Raw genomic sequence first — 23,094 nt, forward strand, 5'->3', positions numbered from 1 at the left:
AAAAAGGTAGTTAGCTCACTCAGCTGTGTCTGATGGAAAAGCTTGAAAGGAGGCAGAGTTGACCGTTTTTCATCTCCTCCACTCCCTTGGCTCACACAAATTAGCTTGTGTGGAGAATTGCACTGTTAGCATTACTTTGGCAATACCTCAAGCTTTTGAAACTTTTTCCAAGGTGTCATTTTACTGCCATTGAGGCCTTTTTGCTTCTCTAATATCCTGTGGTGTACATCATAGAAGTGTATGGCAGGCAAACCTAATTAGCCTGCAAACACAGTTTAAATCTGCTTTCACCACTCTAAGTAGTGTCGTGATGTATGCCCTGAATGTAGATTTACACTCTCTGTCAGTCTTGGGTTTCTAAGAAAACTCGATGACACCTTCTCCAACTTCTGGCACATATCACGAAGGTGACATCACCCCGCCGCTCCAGTTGCATACGAAAACCTTAAACAGTCTGAAACATTACCATCAGACGCCAGCATTGGGCTCTAATAGAAACATCTGGACATTTATTTGTTTCTGTTGAAAAGATTGAAAGTGGGTTTGGGTACTTTGTTCTTGACAAACAGTGGAGCAAATGTGTCCTCCTTAAGCTTCTATTTCATGTCAACACAAGAGAGGAACTATCACTTTAAAGGAACTCAATGTTAAAATAGTAGGAGCTCAATATAATTAAGATTTATGCCAACACACCTAATTCACTTTAACAACATCGCTGATGATTTGAGCTGTCCAAATGAAATGTTTGCCTCCGAAACATCTGGATCACATTAAAGGGGAAGGTCGGAGTTTCTCTTTATGTCCACGGCTCCAGTTTGGCATTCATCAGCTGACTGTCTCCAAGCATTAACCCAGCAGGAAGGCCTCACTTGTATTAGGAAACTTCCAATTAAATGTTCTTAGACTAAAAGTTCATATCAGACTGGCCTTATTCAGAGACATTCAGCTAAACAACAGGGATTGTGTCTTTTTTAGAAGATGCTTTCTCGTAAGTTACCCCACAAATGTGGAATTCAAAAAAGAAAAAATGGTTTCAATTATTGAACAATTTAAATAATGTGAGCGATTTTCCTTCAAAGTTGAACCAGTAGATAGTTGCCCAAACTGTGTCCATACCAATCTGACAAGTGTGGCATTTTTTCATCAAAAATATTTTTTTAGCACAAATGGCTAAAACAGCATAAATATGAAACATGACTACAGTCATACTCGCATATCTGTGAGGGAGTAGTTGAGAGTTAAAAGTGAGTCTAATTCACCCATTTAATATTTGTAAAATATAAGCTCAAGTCACAAAAATCCCACCAGTAGTTTTCTATGTCGAGTAACCTCTCTGGTGGCACTGTAGGAAAAGCCAGACGATCACTTAGCATCAGTCGGCTTCTGCCAGTGGGGATCATGAATGTCTGCACAAAACTGTATGGCAATCCATCTCACAGTTGTTGAGATATTAGTCTGAACAAATAATGCCAGCCACAGTGTTGCCATGGTTAAAAACACGGTAACACTTTCTGCTGCAGATAATAGACCTAACAGATTGCCGACTCTTGAACTTGAATTTAATCTTAAGTATTCACATTTCCAGCCAAACCTGAGCATATTTCTTTGTGTCTCAATTATTTTGGTATAACATGACTGCGTCAGTGTGTTTACGTTTAAACAGAAATTTGGATAACAGCTCCTGGCTTCCTTGCTTTGGTTATATTCAGGACAAACTGTTTGTGTGTGTGTCATCACATCCTGAGCATTGGTGGAAAAAACTGCATGAAAAAACACCACAACAGAGAAAATAACGAATCATTGGATTAAGTGACTACAAGGATTAGTGTCCCAGTTTTTCCTCAATGTTCTCTTTGTAAATTACTACTTAAGAAATGCATTATATGGGTGTTAATAAAATACGATGTTCACATGTTCATATATAAACCAGAATACTTGAGTAGTCTATATAATGTATGCATGGAAATCAACTCACAACATTGCTGCACAAATCCACAAAGAAGAGAGAGAGTTCAGCCTCATTGCTTTTATTAACATTTTTCGGTCCCCTTCCCTTAAATCAAGGGACAAATTACTTACGGAAAAACACCATCTGTTATTTCAGAGATTGAAACTGAAGCATAGAGTTCCTGCACCTCACCCGCTCACACATTCATGTTAAGAAACAGTCCCCTCTGTGAAATACCTAGCATCTATTATCATGCAGCTCTGGAACATGAGAGAAAAGTCTCATTAGGGTTTCAAGCACTTCTTTAATGATTTTCACCCTTTTCCTTTTTCACCTTGCATTTCTTTCTTTTGCCCAAAATCTGTCTTTTTCTGCGCTGTCCTAAAGTTTCTTCATGGAATGTGTTTTTGTTAGATATTCCAAATTCTCTCTTCACATTTTCCTCAGAGTAGAACAGATTCAATTACAAAACCAGACAGCACATTAGATTTCACTTTAACCTAACAAAGTAAAAAAGGAAGCAGAACATGTCTGACTTCTTTGGTCTCAGAGAAACTGCAATTGAGCGCAATTGTTGACAGAAATAAAATAGAAATGCTGAAGTAAGAAAAGGAAATGTTTGTTAAAAAATAGACATAAACAACACCCGATTCAGACAGCAAAGCGTTAAAGGCTGCAGATGTGGACTGAACAGTACCAGTAACTGAGACACTCATATCTGAGTCACGCACACACTCTCACACACAGGCACATTTGTTTACTGAAACCTGCACTGATCAGCACTTCTTTGTTGTGGCAGAACCATAATAAGGCTTGAAACTCACATTCTGACACTCATAAACACCAGGCAGAGATGTCAGAAAATCATTTTTCATTTCACCTTTCATCCACACCGCTGACAGATCAAACCCTCTTCCATCAAAATGAATAATCAGCTGAGGAATAAACACTGGACATTGCTCGTGGAGAAGCGTGTCAAGCTCACAAGAAAACACTTCCTTCACTTCTCGAGGTAATGCTGATTATGCAACGCAGACTCCACATTAAACTCTTAGGTTGACATAGTCTCGTCAACCCAAAAGTTGCCATGATTTGTTTTCTTTCTTGTTAAAGAGGATGAGTAATGTTAGTGGAACAGCTGTTATTAAGAAATAAACACAAACAGTGGAAAATGAATCCTTATTGTCATAACTCATCCTGTGTGGAAAACTAAATGTAAAGTGTGACACTTCAACATGATCGTAGCTGTAAGAAGTGAAGTAACATATATTATCTATAGCCTATAATTAAAAGACTAGCTCAAGAATGTTGGTAATATGTGTGTTATTTTCCTTGCTGAAAGATGAAAAGATTGAGAGCACTTGATATCTGCATGATCAACTAAATGCTATAGTCAGTGGCTAGTTAGCTTAGCTTAGCATAACGACTGGAAACAGCTGACTCATTCTGCCTACCAGAAACCAGAATGTGGTTTAACACATAACACAACCAATTAAAGCTTTACACTTTGGTTTCGTACATATTAAATAAATACAAAATATGACCTTTTTAAATAGTGAGACAAGTTTTGGACACAGCTAGTCTAGCTGCTAGCCTGTTTCCAGTCCTCATGATAAACTAAGCTAAGCTAAGCTAATCCCCTGCTAGTTGAAACCTTTATAGCCCATTCATTTGAGTGGTATCAATCTTCGCATGTCATTTATTGCAAAACTGTGTAAAACTATTGATAAAGTAACAATTTGGGCTTCATTGTTTTTGTCATGAGTGTTTGTTAAGATATTAACCGTCTACCCGCCACACTAGTCGGGGAAAAGCACAACGCTGATACACACACACACAGGTGAGTTGAAAAATGTGTTTGGTGTGTTAGCTCTGCCTATAACCTCTGGCATATCAAACACTGCTGAGTAATAGCAAACAGTGAAATGTCACCGCACCCAGTTTCTTAATAGTGGAAATGCAAAGGCAATCAGTCGGACCATAGACTGCATAACCAGTGTGTTACCTCACTCGTTGACAGACAAATTAAAATAATTGTTGGAACACTGTTCTCTGATATATTGTGACTACACAACTCAGGAAATTGCAATTAAATGCTAAGTCGATCGTCTGCGTCACACAACCAGTTAATTCGCCTCAACTGTCTGATAATGTTCATACTTGTAGGCTAGGCAAACCTTCTGCTACATATCAAACATTTAGTTTTACACGATGGAAAAGGCAATTGATCAGCACAGTAGTTCATTTCATTTCACTCACTCACCCACACATAAACACACAACCCACAGTATAACCCACTACTGTATAAAAACATGTGCAAACGTTTTACTAAATGCAACTCATTCGAAATAATTCCCCCTATAAAACACAAGCCATACTACAGACAAATGGTCCATTTAAAAATATTCCATCAGAATGCCTCGGATAAAGTAAAGGCACTTTCTGCATGAAAATCTTGAAAAATGACATTACTAAACCTGTAACTATTAAACTGAATATCATATCAGTAAGTCTTCCACATGGTGCAAAGTTAAGATATATATTTGTGACTTCTCGAGATACCAGACAAAATGATATGTATTTAATTGCAGTGAACATCTGAGCGAGATGAAGGTGCATTCCCAATGTAATTGTAATTTGGCCAACATTTTTATGTTTTCATTGCCAGTGACTGCAATACAATCCTAAAATGCTATATTGAAGAGCATCTGGAATGTTTTTCTGATGGTGGTTAATGAACCAGAATATTATAGTAGTTTTCCTTGATAATTGTACATTTTGGAAGAATCAGTCCCAGGAGAATCCAAAGTGCATGATGTTGGAGAGAAGGGGACAAACAGAACCCGTTTCATGGTTACACTGTACAATAAAATACAGATTAGGTATAAATCTGTAACCTATATTCATATTTTAATGTTACAATCACCTTAAATTATGTAAAATAAACAATATGCTGCAACATTGCCTATGTGATGTGTATTTCAGAAATATAAAGGTACAGTAGGTCTCAAAATGTTTTGACTTTATATCCGTCAAAGTGAAAGACTGGCTTAGTACGTCATTCCAGTAATTATTGCTTAATTTATCTGAAAGTCTTTTCCAACTCTTCCAATACCCCTCAAAACGCCTTGATTAGAGTCAAAATCTTCCTTTTTCCTTCTCTTCTCTAGTTGTTGGCATCTCGAACCAGGCAGCAGTTTGGTGTCTCTACAGACCGTCGTACATGTGCAGGGTGCGCTCCAGTTGCTGCACAACGCGCTGGTAAAAGGCTATCTGCTCCGTGAGGTAGGCCTGCATCATCTGTTTGAAGTCCACCTCTCGCTGCTGGTGGAAGTGGCTCATCTCCGCCTGCAGGGCAAAGCCAACCGTCCGGCAGCGTTTCCTGATGCCATCGGCCTCGCCCTGGTCCATCTTCCCCTCGTCACTCATCCGCTGGCTCTCCTTCACCTTGGCGAAGGCACCTGGGATAAGGTTAAAAGGTTATATATTTTAAAAACAGTATTTTATATTACAAACAAAACACTTATGTGTCAATATTGGTAGACGTATATTACGATACGATAACGATAATACTTTATTGGTCAGATCGAGTCTGAAATTTGACCTGCATCACATATTGCATTGAATATAGGCTAAGGACATCGTGATGTTAATAAACAGAAAAGGTTATCGTAGGTGGTATGTGGTGATTCACTTTCTGTTTAACTTGCCAACTTTTTGAGATATCCATCTCTTAGATGTCTGCCTCCACCCACAGACAAATAGTGTGTCCTCGATAAGCAGCTCGTTTTGCTTTTATATCCTGCTTGGGTTGTTTGTTAAATTGATCATGAATGACTGAGATTGGCGGTTTGTCCTCTTTATGCAGCGCCAATCACTGGCAACACATTTATCAACCCTTCATTTGGAGTAGATGATGACTACCGACAGACTTTTCTTGCAACTTAGTTATGGAAAATGCTTTCCTTTTGTAACCAGCAGAAATCCTATACATGTGAATGTGCCTATTATGATATTGTACGTCCTGGATTGTGACTATTGCACATGTTCACCTTGCCATCTGGCTACTGACATTTTTAGCAGGTTGGTTGTGTTTGGGTTGGACTGGCCTTTAAAGTCACCAAAAGCTATTTTCAGACAATCTAAAAATGCATTCGTACCAATAAAATGCAGCGATGATAGAGGCAGTGAAAAGCTGTAAAATGTGCTTCTGATTAAACTATAAAAATAAAAACCGTAAAGCTAATTTGGTCATAAAAGATAACTATAGTTAAAAACCGTCTCAGATTTTGATTGCTCTTCTGGCTTTGGGTGGATTACTTTACGTTGTGCTAGCTATATGGAAGGGAAAGAAAATGCTGCAGTAATGCTATACAAATATCTCCGTCATGGAAATCAGCAGTAAAAAACAACTTTTCCCCTATGCTCCAGTGAAGCTGTACACTTTATAGGTAAAGCAGGGAACAATTACTTTTTGTTTCATTGCATACTTAAATGTTTAGTTTCAGTTTGATGCAGAAAAAGTTGTAACCACAGTCACACAGACGGAATGACGTACATAGCAGCCTAATGGCTAAATTAGAGAGTCTGTCTCATACGAGCTGATCTCCATACCAGGAAGAATACTGACTTTAGACATGTATAAGCTAGCTAGCAGTACTAGTTTGGACAGGCAGTTGTTCTGTCTTTAATGTATCCACTGCACGTTGTATGCATTCAAGTGCATGCCTTAGATATTGTATGGAATTCCTGGCAGTAGTCTGGGAAAGCATGAACAGCACCTTCAGTCTGTTCCAGCGAGGAGGCGTGTGGAGTACAGTCAGTGGCGTTGACCTACATTCATGAATTCAGTTTTCCACATGAGAGGAGAATGTGCATGTCAGTGGGACATAAAGGAAAGGAGCTCATGGTTGTGTGTGCAGCGGGGATTTATGGGGGGTGGATCTTTGGATCAGCTAATGCACAATCTCATCACAAAGATGCATTCTTCCTCGCAGCTAAATCTGCTCTCTATATTGCAAAACTAAGTTACATGACACAAGTCACCAACAAATATGGTTGGATTTAAAACCAGGCTGTTTTGGTTTGCTTCTATTCTTAAACCCAATTATTTCAACATGTTCGGATCAGATAATGCTTCCTCGCAGCTAAATCTGCTCTCTAACTCGATGCAATTAACACAATTAAAGCCCAAAAACTACTGTTTAAGTTTCCTTCTTTTCTAAAAATCCAATCCTTCTCTCCCAGGCTGCCAGAGGGCCTAGGTATAAAAGTCACGGCTCGCCACTGTGCTCTATGATACATGGCCAGTGGTCTAGAAAGTCACCAGATTTGTTTATCTTGCCCAGCCAGACTGGCGACCACATGCTTTATGGCTGTGGTGGCCAAAGAGAGGATTGCACTATTTCACATGTGACAGCTTCATGGGTCTGTGCCGGCTTACTACTTACCAACAACAGTATATAAAGCAGGCCCTGATGAAATAATTATTTAAATAAATGCAACCTGGAATTGCGAAAGGGCAGTAAACGTGAATGGATGATTGACCAATTCAAAAATAAAGTTGTCTGCCAAACTCAACACTCGCCCTTCATTACATAATTGCTTTCTAACGAGCGGGCTGTCTTAACAGTGTTAGCTACAGGCCTGTTATACAACATGACTGCATATGCCTACAATATTTACACATTTTGAAAAGGAAATGCCTTTTTAGAAGAAGATTGTCCTTCATAAGACCTGCAGATACCCTATCTAGTTTATTAAGTCATACAGTATGTGTATAGAAGAAGAAGAATGAGGACGGTGGAGATTCATTACGGCCACAACCCTCTGGGGAATTGAACTCAGGCATCTGCTAAATTCCCCATTCCCACAGCCCGAGGTCACTGCAGAGTGAGTTCAGGAAGTTCAGCACTTCTTCTCCACGTCTTCATCTACCTTCTGTCCGTTTTACACAAACAATAAACTAAGAACGGAAGTCTCTCTTTAAGATATTTGTATTTGTTTATGTGTCGCTTGGGTTCTTTTATGTCTTTCGAAATGTCCCAATCCCTTCTCTTAAGCATGACTTTTCTCCACAGACTGAAGGCTCTTCTAAGATCCAAACATTTGCAGAAAGCAGTTTCAAGTTCTTTAAATGTGTTTAATCTGAACTCCTTCTCATCTGGGATTTCCAGTCATAGCTATTTAAATAATTCTTCCTATTTAATAAATAAAGGTGTCATTAAACTGAAGTGGAGCCATTTAAGTTGAGGCTTGTTAGTATAAATGATCATTCCCCTTTTAATTTGTATTTAATCAGACAGGATAAAAATAACATTGGTTGATAGGTGGTGTCGTAGAATCAACTTTTGCGATATTATTGAAATGGCTCTCTTGAGTCATCAGATCAGCTAGTAAACTGAAAAAGTGATAAATGTCTTCCAAATGATCATATTTGAGCAGTTAAGGGGAACAAATATAAAAAAATCAAAATGTTTGCACACATTGCAATAAAAAAGAAATGGCGTTCCTATTTTTTGTCAGAGAAAATCAAAAAGAATATCCCCTTGCAACAAAAAAATTGTTTGTTCCGAAACCATATGACCTGCGTCACATGATGGATCTCAGTGGCAGCCATTTTCAATGCATACTGGTTAGTGTCCTCTCGTTGTTTTAAACATTTTATCTTTAATAGTGTATTGTCAAGGAGAATATAAATCGAACAATGCCATTGAAATGGGCTAAAATAGGGAAGATGTCAACTATCTTACCTGTTTAACTAAGTTACCCAAAGTACGGCCAAGTTGATGTGACCCTACTTGGATCACTGGGTAAATATCGTTTCCCTTAAAATACCCAAATTCTTAAAGCTTTGCGATGGTTTACTATGGTTTGCTTTATGTACAAAGCCATTACTTATGTACTATTGTGTTTATGTCACCAATTATAGAATGACTTATAACCTGTTTGTCCAAAAGACTTGGACATTAGGAAAATGGAATTTAGAATTCAAGATACACTCCTTCAAAGGTTGTACCTTCCTTTAAGAGGTTAAGTTGGATACAATCACCAATTATGAAAACATTGCTTACTAAAAGCCTTTATCTTCTTTCATTTCCAAATACTGCCAGGACTCTCTGTACTGTAAAATAAACAAATCTGTGATTTTGGACCAAAGATATCAAACAAGACCTAACGTGACTGACTAAGATTAGTGGATGTTATTCACAATGGAAAGTCGAGTAAACAGAAACAAAATTCAACAGAGGACAAATTAGGCTTGTCACCACAAAACACTGACCATTAGTATAGGGCTGTGTGTGTGTGTGTGTGTGTGTGTGTGTGTGTGTGTGTGTGTGTGTGTGTGTGTGTGTGTGTGTGTGTGTGTGTGTGTGTGTGTGTGTGTGTGTGTGTGTGTGTGTGTGTGTGTGTGTGTGTGTGTGTGTGTGTGTGTGTGTGTGTGTGTGTGTGTGTGTGTGTGTGTGTGTGTGTGTGTGTGTGTGTGTGTGTGTGTGTGTGTGTGTGTGTGTGTGTGTGTGTGTGTGGAGGGACTGCTGACGTCTGCGTCAAGCACCACAGAGGACTGATAACTAAGGCGTTTGTTCTCAGTTTATCCTCACATAAAGTCAACAAAAAGGCTTCTTACTAAAATATTGCTGCTACACAATGTTTTCTTAGCTAAAGTAACAGCATACATTTGCAAACTATAGGTGAATCCATGTGAAATAGGGGAAAACGGCTTACTGACAAAGAACTTGTAGGGTGATCTGCAAGTAAAAAACATGCTAACGCTAACCAGTTGCATTAGCTCTTTAACCTTATTTCGGATTGATCTGTACTCTGTGGCTTTGTTCCTCTTATGGTTTTACGATATTGATTTCAATAAGGTTATTCCGAAGGTAAAACACATAGCTGTTTACTTCTTATGGGTGAAAATAATAAGTAGGGTAATGAAAGTGGGAGAAAAAAGCTAAGCTTGGAAAGCAAACTAGCTGACACACATATTGCGGTCAGAACTGTCTCATGGGTGAAATCACTGGCAATGTTTCCATTTTTAAAAAAAAGCAAACTAAGTAAATACTGAAATTAAAAGGGACAGAACTATTTAAGTACAGAAGGAAGGAAAGTAAAAAATACAGGACAAAAGATTGCAAAAGTGCAGAAAATCTGGAAAGGGAGAAACTGAAACACAGCTTCAAGGATGCATGACAGGGTCAAAAGTACTGCCAGCGTTTAATGTGGGCCTTAAAAGCCTCACGGATACACAAACATGAGAAAACCCCACTGCTGAGTAATCTAACAGTTATAGTGTTTATCCCACCAAATCAGATACACAGATAAAAACAGAGAGCGTTCATGTCCCCAGCTGGAATCTGCTTCCAACCGCTTTTAGCCATCTCAAGTACCCTTTGTCAATTTATCTTTGGGGGTAATTTGCTATGAGACACTGAAACAAATGTTTCCAATTGTTTGATTTGTTGTATCACTCCGAGGGATGTAGAAACACAACCACCCTCTATGGCCTGCAAGGGGGAATTACTTACCAGAAGTGCTTAATCTGTGATCAGTCAATTTATTCTGCACACATGATATAACTTTTGGCTCATCTACTAGTTTTTTTACCGTGATTGCAACAGTGCTCACATAAATAAGACAGTGAGATTCCAATGGCTCCAATTGAAGTTCTTAATTGAATCCATGCAAAGCAACAGATGTTCTGTACTTATTTCGTTAAGAGAATCTGATCTAAAACACTATCGTGCACTACACTTCCACACAGATGCTCTTTTAAACCTAGGCTGATGTCAGACATGTTTCTATCAGATGGATTTGATTTTAAAGAAGGAAATGCTCATCACTGATCTTGAAGGGTAATATAATTCATCACTGCTGTTAATAGTCCCCAGTATTATATAACATAACTCAGCAAAGGGATTTATGTCATTCTTTTTCAGCTCCTATATTTGTATGCTGTCACAGTGAAATCGAAAATTGGACTTGATATGGAAATGTTATGGGATTTGAAGCTGCGACCAGGAACAAAAAATAACTATATTATGAGTTAACATGAACTAATAAATAACTATAGATGTGTCAACATTAACTGGGACATCATTACTCCTTGGTATAACTTATCACTTTTACTCTAATCTTTAAGAGACAAGAGTAATGATTCCTTAAATTCCTCCGAGTCTTAAGGCTTTCTGTTCCTTTTCTGATTGTGCAATTAATTTATAACAGTTTCATTGCCTTTGACAAAGAACAGATGTCTTTCTTGTATTGCTTTGAGTCTTCCATGGAACTATTGTTCACTGCGTAGTGTTGCAATTACTTGAGAGAGAAACAAAGTTATCCCTGTGATGAAAGACAATTGGATGATCACAATGTAAATAAATTGGGCTTTCAAATGCAATACATTATTTCAACAGGATATCCAGCCTCAAATGACATACCATATGAAATTAAATACTTGGTCTGATGACAAGAGTTTTCCATTGTCCTATATTTTATGATGCTTTTTTGCGTAACACAAGAAAAGACCAGAGAATGCAATGCTGTCCTCTGAGGGATGGTGTCGCCATGTGAACCACAGGCATCGTTACCATGTCAGTGCTACCATGACAACAGCTCTGAGCAGATAAATCTCTCTGAAGCTTAAAGGGGCCCTATTATACTCATTTTCAGGTTCATATGTATTCAGTGCCTCTACAGTGACATGTTTACATGCTTTAATGTCCAGAAAGCGCTTTATTTTTCTCCTACTTCCTGTGCTGCAGCAGGGCCAGAGCCCAGTCTGCTCTCATTGGTTAGTTGGCTGGCTCTGTCGCGATTGGTCAACCGCTTAGAGATGTCTCGCCCCTAGCTAATAGAAGCGTGACTGCTACGTAGTAATGTTACTATGTTGCGGAAGTAAATAATAGATTCCAATCAATGCATTTCAGATTTAGAGGCACAAAACCTATATAACACACTTTAGGAAAAGTGAAAACCCTCCAAAGCATAATAGGGCCCCTTTAAAGCTTTATTGCTGTCAGTGGAGGTAACATGAGGATACTGTTTGGGTAAATGCTCCCTTTTAGCTGAACACTTGTAGCAAAACAGAGACAAAGAATATGACGTTTTAGTTTTTGGTTACTTTAGCTGCACTGAAGCTCAAAGGGCAGATACACAGTGAAAGTATGACCTAACTAGTGGATGTGATGCCAAAGAATGAATTGATCATAGCATAAACAGATACAGATGTCTAACATTACCTCTATTTTCCTTTTATTCACAACAATACAAGCACTCTATCTCCAAAACCATTATTATTGAATAAGGGACAGGTCACCCAAAATCAGAAATGAATAACCCTTCCGTCTGTTTCTCAATTGAAATGCTGACAACAACGCCTGTGAATTATCTTGAATAATCAGGTCATGATATCTGGAAGAAAAAAAAGGTGGGCCCTATGAGCACCAAAAGCTGAGCACCATCTGGTTTCCTTTTCTATTTTTCTTTACTTCCATTATTTTTGAGAGAAGACAGACAACTCTGTGCCTGATTTCCCTAAATCAAGACTGATAAATACAGGTCAAAATAAATATGTACTTTTGATTTTGGGGTGAACTGTCCCTTTAAGGGTTGATGGAGATTCAAGCCCTTCCCAGCACGCATTGAGCAAGAAACTTGGTACAATCTTGACAGGTTGCCGGTCAATCACAAGGCTAACACGTACAGAAAGACAAACACATCCATATCTACATGCTCTTTGGATTAACCCGAACAGCAGTTACTTTCCTAAGACATACTTTAAAACCAGGATATGCTATATTACGATATACACAATCTAAATTAATATAGTTTCAATACAAGATATCGATATAATATCAATATATTGCCACACATTACACTTACATGCATTGTTTTCGCTAATTCTGTGTCCAATTCAATGATGTTGCATTGTTTTAAGGCATATGTCGGACAGAGGTTGATATTGGCACAACCTCACTGCCGATGCCAAACAGTGGTCCCATTGAAATGAATCAGGAGGCTGCATTTGGGCTATTGTTTCTCTGATCATGGCCTTAATAGCTACTGGAAACGACAGAATCTAGCTACGATAGAAAGCTATCATTTATTCTCCTTTGTGAAGCATCGTCTCAACTCTTTTATAATTGAGGTTTTGAATATTGGTGGTGTTGTATTAGACCGCATTGTACTCTGAAAGGTAAAAATGTGTTATCAAATTACTGCTGTTTCTATGAGTGGGACAGAATATATAAAACAAGTTATGTGGAGCAGCTATAGCACTAGTCATTCAATATAAGCTTACTCTCTTACTGCATGTCTTTTTCAGTCTTATGACACTTAACCACACAATGTGAGAAGAGGGAGCCGGCGGTGGTAAAGACTGAGTTCTTGGAGACATCTGTAATCTCCTTCAGTGTGAAACAGCAGTGCACTGGGCCAACACGGGCAGGAATGCAGAAGCATGTGGATAGGATAGACAGTATGTGTGAAGACGAAGGCCTAGGCTTTGTCAAGATTTATGAGTTAGCAAATAGGAGAGAAAACATTTGCTCTCCATAGTCACCACAGACAGCTATGTGAACTGTAGCCAACAAAACAACATAATCAATGTTTAAACAGGTGCAATAACTGGGCCATGGCACGTTCCTGAAACCCGAGCCGGGGTTTCTACCTGCTGACAGAGCATTCTTTTCTGCTGTGTTTTCTTGAATGTTAATCGGTAACATGTTTGTCAGAAAATATAAACACGGCATGAGTTAGCACTTTGGAAACTAAACAACATTGATTGAATACTGTTCAGATACAAATGCATTTAAAAGAAGGCAGAATCCCAAAGTTAAGACAACCCCCTGTTGCTGATTAAGGGGGAAACTGATAGAGCCTGCATGTGGTGTAATGTGTTGCCATATGGAGGACAACCAAACTCTTGTCCAGATTAAAGTCTGGCTTGCTGCCTTGCTGGCTTGCTGCCTTGCTGGCTTGCTGCCTTGCTGGCTTGCTGGCTTGCTGCCTTGCTGGCTTGCTGGCTTGCTGGCTTGCTGGCTTGCTGGCTTGCTGGCTTGCTGGCTTGCTGGCTTGCTGGCTTGCTGGCTTGCTGGCTTGCTGGCTTGCTGGCTTGCTGGCTTGCTGGCTTGCTGGCTTGCTGGCTTGCTGGCTTGCTGGCTTGCTGGCTTGCTGGCTTGCTGGCTTGCTGGATGTGTCCCAGGGGATCTGGCTCATTCTCAAACTGAATAATTGTCTGCACTGCTGTGGATCACACAAACACCACTAATTATTTTCTTAAGAACAATCCAAATGTCCGAAAAAGGTGTCAAGATAAAATGAGAACAGCTTAGGTCTGGTGTATGTGCTGCATATTCCCACATCACATTTGTCATGGCTTTTGCTTTGGTCTAAGGCCATGTATGACCTTGTACTTCAGGATTCTACTGTTATAATTCCAAAGTGGCGTTTCCAAGCCAGCCCACAAAGTCAAATGTATTCATCACCGCTTTTGTTGTTATCCACAGGAATTGAACTGTAACTTTGCCTTTCTTTCCTCAACAAGTCATTCTAAGGACACAGGTGATGCAGATCCAGATCCAACGCCTCAGATTTCATCTTCAAACACATGTGATCAGATCGGACTGATACCCTCACCGTGGGGCGGGTTGGTTTCCCTCTATTGTGAACCCTTGTGTGTTTATTCAAAGGCTTCGTGAGGTGGTGGTTTGTCTCAGATAAGTACCTCCGTTTTTTGCCAGGTAACAAAACCTACAGAACATGATAACTGATATTCTTGCACAAATAAATACCTTACACGTTACAATTGCTGAAGAAAATGTCATATTGAAGACCAGTTTGATGGCCTGAAAAGTGAAGCCAATAGTGAAGTGACTACAGTAGCATTTCCTCTAACATCCAGCAGGAAGCAAATAAGCTAGTAGCAAAGAGAAGTCCGATTTGAATTGAAGTCTATAGTTGATTTATTACTTTAGCAAACCTTTTACTGATGACTTTATGTTTGCAATCACCAGTGTAAAGTATTTTTCAACACAGCATGATGTTCATTTGGTAAATGATGACCCCTTTAGAGTAAGATATACAATAAAGCAGGGTATGCTTTAGGTTGGGTCTACCTTGTGATGACTACTTTGGAATGAAGCAAACTGCGTGTTTTCTGTGTTATCGTCCATGAGCCCATCAAAGCATGCTGTAAAGTGGACCTATCATGCTATATTTGAATAATATATTGTAGGGCCATACCTATATAAAACATGTCTGAAGTTTTTTTTTCAAAATACCAAACAGATCATGCATTTTAGCCATGCCTCATTTCACTCTATTTGCTCTATTCCAGCCCTGTCTTCACAAGGGCTGATTCTGTGGCAAATAAGATGCAGCTGACCACGCCCCCCTGCAAAGGAGAGGGGCGAGGCACAAGCGTCATGTTACCATGCTGTTACCATGCTGTTACCATGCTGTTACCATGCCACGCAACCTCTCATTCCCCTGATTGGTGGAGAGTTACCCATATAGGCGGAGCACCCCGTTTCTGACGTCAGAACAATTTAAAATCTGGATCAGTCTGTATCAGATCCGTTGCAGCCCCGTTTTTAGGGATTTGGGTATGGAGGAAAAGAGAGAGGGTTGTGTTTTCTGACACTTGGTGAGTTCCCTGACACACCGGGGACACATATTCATGTATAAAAGACGTACAAAAGTGCATTTTGCATGATAGGTCCCCTTTAACGTTAATTTTCACAATTGAGTGACCTAAAAATGACTGTTCATTATTTGGCTGTACATTGCTCTACTCTATTGTGTCCATTCTGGGTCCAAAAAACCAAGATGAAAACAGTCAAACGACCAAGGCCCCAAAACTGTAGTCCACAAAGCAATGGGTGACGTTACGCTGACTATGTCCACGTCTTACATAAAGTCTATGATTGATGACAAGCTTAGTTTATGGTTATGTACAATAATTCAATTCCATGGGTTACCAAATAACAAATGAACCCCTGCTCACATCTGGGCCTCACAATGAAGCCTCGGAGGCCCTCTATTCTATAAGAATGGAATGTATTTAATCCTATAGATCAAGATGTTCGATTGTCTTCAAAAGAGATCAAAGTCTTTGGGATTCATTTTGGCGGGGTTTCAAAGTGCAGCAGAGCACTGTTAGGAGTCCACGCCTTCAGACCAGACTAGATTTACTTTCTCCATTATTGAAACCAGGGCAGCTGCCCAGACAGATAACTCTGATATGGGTACTTTCTTTGGAGAAAGAAAATAAAACAGACATGAAGTGGATAACGAAACAGTGACAGAATGACTTCTAGATTGAGCAAAAGCAGAGACCAACAGAGAAGTAAGTCAGGACAGAACTGAGAAAAGTGGAGAAAGAGATGTTTGCAGCACTCCCTGACATGTTGACGCCAATCCCCTAAATCTTCTCCTCCCTGGATCCTTTTTATCAAGGCCACATGCAGTCGCTACCCCGCATCACATCTCATAGAGAAATAACATTCCTGTAGTTCACATGCTCAACAGGATCACAGTTAGAAACAACTATTATAGAACTCGGTGAGGCAAAAATAGCAGCAATGAGGACCTGAGGAGGAGGAGGAGATCACCGGAAAAGCTTGACCTCAGTTCTGTGGGATCTGAGTGTTGCCACAGCTGTATGTGGGTCAGCAGAACAAGTCACATCAAGGGGATTCATCTGGAGGAAGACCCAGAAAAGGTCCTTGCCTTCAAAAACACGCTGCGACACAACCTCTTCGAGGACAGTATGTGTTGTCTCGCGTCAAGGTTGGGTACAAAAAATGTAAAATACTGTTTCCAATACCAAACTAGGGCTGCTCGATTATGGCAAAAATCATAATCTCGATTGTTTGGGTCAATAATTGATATCACGATTATTAAAAACGATGATCCATTTACTTTGAAAACATCAATTTAAAAAAATGTTGAACAGTATGTTTTTAACAGTTGATTACCTTGAACTTTAAGTATAACTCAACTGAAAAACCAATAATAAAAAAAAGTAATAATAATAAAAAAATTATCGTTTTATTTCGATTACGTTGTTTTCGTAATCGTTGCGAGCCATAATCGTAATTGCGATTAAAATACGATTAATTGAGCAGCCCTACACCAAACCTAATTTTAGTTCACCTTTTACTTAAAAAGAAAAAACCGTTGCTTTGGAGTATAACCATTTTATACAAATTATGTAAAAAATATAAGCCAAGTTTGTCTAAATAAAGCCAGGGCACAAGATATTTGTCAAATAGTCTAAACTTTGCACATGTTTTATTTAAATTAAGAAAAACTTGTTTAAAGAGTAAGTACGTCAGAAGAGGGGGCATTTGTTGTCATATTTTCTTCCAAAAAAAGAACCAAATGAATTATTGAATGCTACATTTCAGCGTGTGTGTGTGTGTGTGTGTGTGTGTGTGTGTGTGTGTGTGTGTGTGTGTGTGTGTGTGTGTGTGTGTGTGTGTGTGTGTGTGTGTGTGTGTGTGTGTGTGTGTGTGTGTGTGTGCGTGTGGTGGTATGTAGACAAGCAGATTATGGATATTAGTGATATCCACCTTTCTCATCCCGATAAAATAAGTGTGAATCAAATGTCCTCTGTGGTTTTATAGTATTTAGAATATTTTAGAGCCAGACCTATAAAGACTTTTGCACAGAAAACGATCTGCCCCACCAGGGTTGAATGATATAATTGCTGAGTTTGTGAGTTGAGTGGACTGACCCTTTAATATGATTCAGAAGGTTTTGTTTTTCTCATGTATCCGTGGGTGGAGTGGCTACATGTCACTAATCTGAATGGTATCACAGATGACCTCTGGGATAATGATCGCCAGCTGTTTGAAGTAGGATAATAATATTTACTGTACACTCCTGGCAGCATCCCTTTCCTTCCTCTGTAACTAACGCCAACAGCTGATACAGTTATTTGTTTGAGAACTGATACAGAGCGCTGATACGTCAAAGCTCTCACTGTCTTGGACCACAGGGTCACGAGAGGAGAGGCATGAGTTGTAGTGCAGCATATTTCACCACGAGGTTTATGAAAATCAGCCGTCATAAACACCGTTGCAGAGTATTCAAATCTGCTATGTTACTGTTACAGGAAAATGCTAGCTTTATGGTTTGCGGGTTACTGACTAACCAGCGTTATGCTAATTCCTGACAGTCAAACAACAAGCCATTGATTCCAGCGATGGGGTGGCCATTTTGAACACATATAAACAGAATAACTCCAACATTAGCTGCTACCAGTACCAGTTCTCAATGTGGGCAGTTATGCTTACACACAGGTGTGAGTAGGGATGCACGATATTGGGCTTTTGAAACCGATACCGATAACTTCCTGCTTCTCAAGACCGATACCGATAACCGATAATAATAATAATATGTATATTAAATGTACCTGTAGTTGTTGCACACCTGGTGGTAAAAAAGAGACTAGTAGTGAGCAAATGACATGAGCATTACCACTATGAACAAAACAAAGCCAAGAACAGTTTTGACTTCAAAGTGACCATATTTATTTTCCCAAATAAAGTTCTTGCCTTTTTCAAAAGCCTCGTCGATAGGTAAAAGCGCCGGTGCCTTTGCAGCTGGCTTTGGATTCGCCGCTAGTTTAGCAGCGCAGGCGTCTTCGTACGCTGTTAACACACCATCGTAGCCATGGCGATGTTTCAGGCGACTAATCAGGTTGGAAGTATTATAGCTCGTTGCCTTGTTCCCTCCTCGTGGAACTTCTGCATTGCATTTGTTAATACAAATAGCAAGCGAACGATCTAACTCTGAAACTTTGAAATAGTCCCATACTACCGACGACATGTTTGTTTACTGTCCTGGCTTCACGGCCGCACACCATTTACGCTACAGCCAGGCATGAGTTAGGGAGCGCTGGATTTGTGAAGAACTCCCCTCTTTCTAAACCACAATACCACAGTACTGGCAACACGGGAGGAGCCGAGAGAAAAACAAGCGCCCCTCATCCCAATCCACCCACACCGCAGTACTTTTTTATTTATTTTTACCCAAGTATATTGTATATTATTGGGGCTATTAATACTGTTATCGGGTTTATCGGGATGACGTCATAATTCCTAATATCGGACCGATAATTATCGGGCCGATAATTATCGTGCACCACTAGTTGTGAGTGCTGACAACTGGAAACAAGCTGAACCACTTCTTGAAAAGTAGTCACATGAGTTAAAATGACATCACATATCAATGAGCCACTCCCTGCGGATTACACTCAGGTGCCGTTGTCTCATCATGACAGCTAGTTGTAAAATAACACCACAAAAAACCTCTTGCCCATTTATCTCATACATTTTTAGACAGAGCCAAGAGGAGTCTAAGTTGAGCTTCCAAAAGAAATGCACTCAATTTAAACACAAGGTCAATTGTCAATATCACTTCAATCTCCTATGGAACTACTGTAGAACCACGTAGAACCACGTAGAACCACGTAGAACCACGTAGAACCACGCTGAATGATGTCAGTATCATAAAGAGCTATTGAAACGAATAAAGTTACTATGACTATTACACTTGAGGTGTGATTCCATAATGGAGCAAATGAGTGATTATTCTTTCTGATACTTTGTCCAGGTTGTTTAAGTCAGTCATTATTATGAAAGTATTTGTTGAACCGAGAGAATTTGGTCGTATGTGTGTGTTTTGTTCTGGTTGGGTTGGGGTCAATGAGGTGGAACAGTTGACCTTAGCCGCTACTGACGAACACTCTGACCTCATATTCATCAGACTGACTGCAACACATCCGACAATATGTTCCGTTCCTGGGTTCAAATGTCACTCGTCTCTGCATGTGTTTGTCTGTGAGAAGGGGAGATGACCTAACCTGTCATCCGTAACCAAATGTATAGGACAGTTTGAGAGCAAAATGTGATCACTGGCCATAAGGTCATTGCTACTTAGCAGACATACTGATATATTACTAAAGCTTTTGCAACACTTCTCAATTTAAAAGCGCTTCGTCGCCTGTTAGAGTTATAATTGGTGTGTGTGTCTGAGAGTTCATGATAATCAACTTACACCTTTTGATACATGCTAATTGCTGTGCTATGAAATTATGTAATTATGTGTCCTGATGGACAGTAAAACATGAATGAAGCTGCAGGAAATAAAATCAGACGGGAGGCTGAGGACTCATCCAAACATCTGTGTGGATTATGGAAGTAATCACCATTCACATGTTGTTGTAGTTTCCCTGTAATGAGGTAGTAATACAGAAGGACATAAAATACATTTCTCACACACTAAAACTTCTCATATATGATTTTACCTTTCTGTAGATGAATAATGTCCGGGAAGTTGGCGAGCAGGCCTTGGTAGAGGGACAGCTTGTCCAGCATAAGGAAGAGGTCATTCTTAGGTTGCTCTGCGAACAGCTCTCCAATGTTCTCGTAGGTGCGGCCCGTATGGGAGATGGCTTTGTTGAGATTCTCTGAGCTGTTGGGAGGGTCCAGCGTGAACGCATGGCTGATAGATTGGAAAGAATTTCCCAGCCGCTGGAACTCCTTCCTGAACCCACCCAGGTGTTTACGAACCAGCTCCGAAGCAACATGTGTGAGCTGCAAAACGCTGTCATCCATTTTCTTCGCAAAGGCCTTGAAGGTGTCGATGCGCTCCTCTACATCCTGAAGGTCCTGGTGCTCGTTGGGGATCTGAAGGGTCAGCATGAAATGGGCACCAACCATCTCGTCCTTTTCTTGCCGCCTCTTGCCCAATTTCCACTGCTTGTCATCAGTACACATTAGAAAGTGCTCTAAGCCTTCATACTGGGAGAGTACTGGGTGACTGGTCATATGGTTCATCCACAGTATCAGTCGCCTTTTGCGCTTCTCGATGAAGTCTTCCTCAAATCGCCCCGTGGCCTGCTTCTCAGGCAGGTGAGGCACGGAGATCACAGTGAACTTGTGCAGTAAGCGGTTGTACAGCCAGTCAAAATGTTTGTAGCGTCTGTACACGGCACGCCCTATGTGGCTCGGCGTGACACGGTAGGAAATGTACGTCTTGATACCCTTGAACTTTGTCTGTTTTGTGGGGTCTTCGACGGAACAGGAGAAAGGCTTTGGGCTCGCCTGCCAAACTGGCCCCAATTGACCCATCTCAATGGTGTATGACTCAGCTATCTTCGCCATCATGGGTACATCCCCCAACACAAACGCTTCCACCCCTGAGCGGACAAAGCTGGAAAACCTGTTCAAGTTCCTGCCCACCACGCTGCCTTTCCTCGAGCCGGAGATGCTGTCCTGTCTCTCCATGTGTGGTTTGGCCCGGTAGTGCACGTTGGGATTGTTGGACAGTGGGCTGTGATGGGGGTGCCCATTGGCCCCAGGGCTCCTGTGGTCACCGTCGTCCACAACCGTCGACCTGTCATCCCAGTCGTCCCAGTCATCATCATCATCTTCATCATTGTCGTAGATATTCGATTGCAAAGTCAAAGAGGTGTTTGGGGTTGATGATGATAAAAAGGACGAGTCATTTCCCAAAGACCCTGCTGGGCTGATGGAGCAGTTTGTCACGTTAGAGTTTGAGCGAGTGCGGATAACTTCCACATAGGATGCTGGGAAGAGACCCTTCTCCCCTCGGCTGTTCTCCCCCTGAAACCATCCGTCCACCGAGTTCTCGTCGAAGATAACCAGCTCCTCATTCTCCTGGATACTGATCTCCTCTTTGTTTTCACTTTGGAAAGTGTAGAGTGCTTTGGCTTTCGCTGACATCTTGATTCTCCAGTGGGTCCAACAGCAAGAAAACCCTACATGCACATAGTGCCTAGAGTATAATTATGCTACTGTTTTGGAAACATCTGACACGAGCTCACTTTAATAATTAAACTCGCCTCAAATTACATGGCAGCTGTTGGATCAGGTGTCACAGTAGTCTATGACTTTAGTAAATTGAATAATCTGACACTTAGAAGGAGAAGACAACAGTTGTGTAAAACTATTACTTCTATCCGCCAAAAAAGTCTAAAATATACCTACTGTGACCACTAGCATCCTCAGCCCATTGAGGCTCTATTGTCCTGTCCTTAAAAGTCTAACAACAACGTCAGGCTGTAAATGTGTTATAACTCAATAACTTCCTCATAACAGAAGGACTCCCTTTACATCACAAATACAACAGGTACAAAACTGGTTTCACCAAAGAGCTCCTCCATAAGCACCGTGGGTTGTTTTAATCCTTCAGAAACGGTACTGCAGCCTCGCTTTGTTCACTTGTCGGACCCTTGTTTGCCATTACAGATCCTAAAACGCTCCTTGATGAAAACATCCGGGAAACAAAGTGCCCCGGCGTGGAGAAAAACAGAGCGATGAGTAATGGTATCCCGGTGCATTGTGAGCCTGCTCCGCATTCCCTCAGACTAATACTTGCAGCGTGTCCCTTGTAAACAGGTTCCTGCGCATCTTCAGTCGGTGCTTACAATTAGAAAATAAAGCAACATCAGAAACCAACCAATGTCCTGCTAAAAAGTATCAACACACATCTCTGGCCAGTGTTGTTTCTTGGGGTTTATTCCTGTGCGAGCCGCAACAAAGTAACTCTTTCCATGACCGTAGACTTGGACAATTGAAGGCAAGTTCTCTTTTTTTTCATCAGATCCTTTATATTCTTTGTAGAGGAGAAACTGGCTCAACATCGCCTCCTACAGGAGGAACACATTACTTACAAACTACAAACAACGACACACAGTTTTCAGAAAAATATGATAAAGCTGGTGATTAAGTAGTAAAAGCAGTATTGGAATAATTTCTTACGTTCATATTTTTAAGATACTAGTACACTAGTTAATTCAAATAAGCCCTATCAGCTGCAGCATTGAAATGATCTGATAATAATAAATCCAATTATATAATGTAGTCCTATATTATTCTAAAATGGTCCATTCTGCATGATGAATACTTTTAAGTATATCATTTTAAGAACATGTTGATGCTAATATTTAAATATTTTTTCTCAGGCCTAAGTGCATTTTGAATGCATGACTTATTACTGAATGCTGGGATCTATCTATCTATCTATCTATCTATCTATCTATCTATCTATCTATCTATCTATCTATCTATCTATCTATCTATCTATATATATATCTTGAAGTTTGCTCTGTAAAA

The 23,094-nt window shown here is 40.1% G+C and overlaps 1 protein-coding gene across 1 annotated transcript; it reads right to left on the reverse strand.

Moving 5' to 3' along the window:
- Positions 1 to 2,019: 2,019 nt before the first annotated feature.
- On the reverse strand, positions 2,020 to 22,531 carry snx33 (sorting nexin 33). Its single transcript, XM_034085328.1, has 2 exons — positions 20,262 to 22,531; positions 2,020 to 5,409 (listed from the first exon to the last, which is right to left on the reverse strand). Exons 1-2 carry the CDS (start codon positions 21,700 to 21,702, stop codon positions 5,156 to 5,158), a joined length of 1,695 nt encoding a protein of 564 aa, XP_033941219.1. The 5' UTR covers positions 21,703 to 22,531; the 3' UTR covers positions 2,020 to 5,155.
- Positions 22,532 to 23,094: the final 563 nt, after the last annotated feature.

This window comes from Pseudochaenichthys georgianus, chromosome 6 (genome assembly GCF_902827115.2).
Source record: "Pseudochaenichthys georgianus chromosome 6, fPseGeo1.2, whole genome shotgun sequence".
Lineage (NCBI taxonomy): Eukaryota > Metazoa > Chordata > Actinopteri > Perciformes > Channichthyidae > Pseudochaenichthys > Pseudochaenichthys georgianus.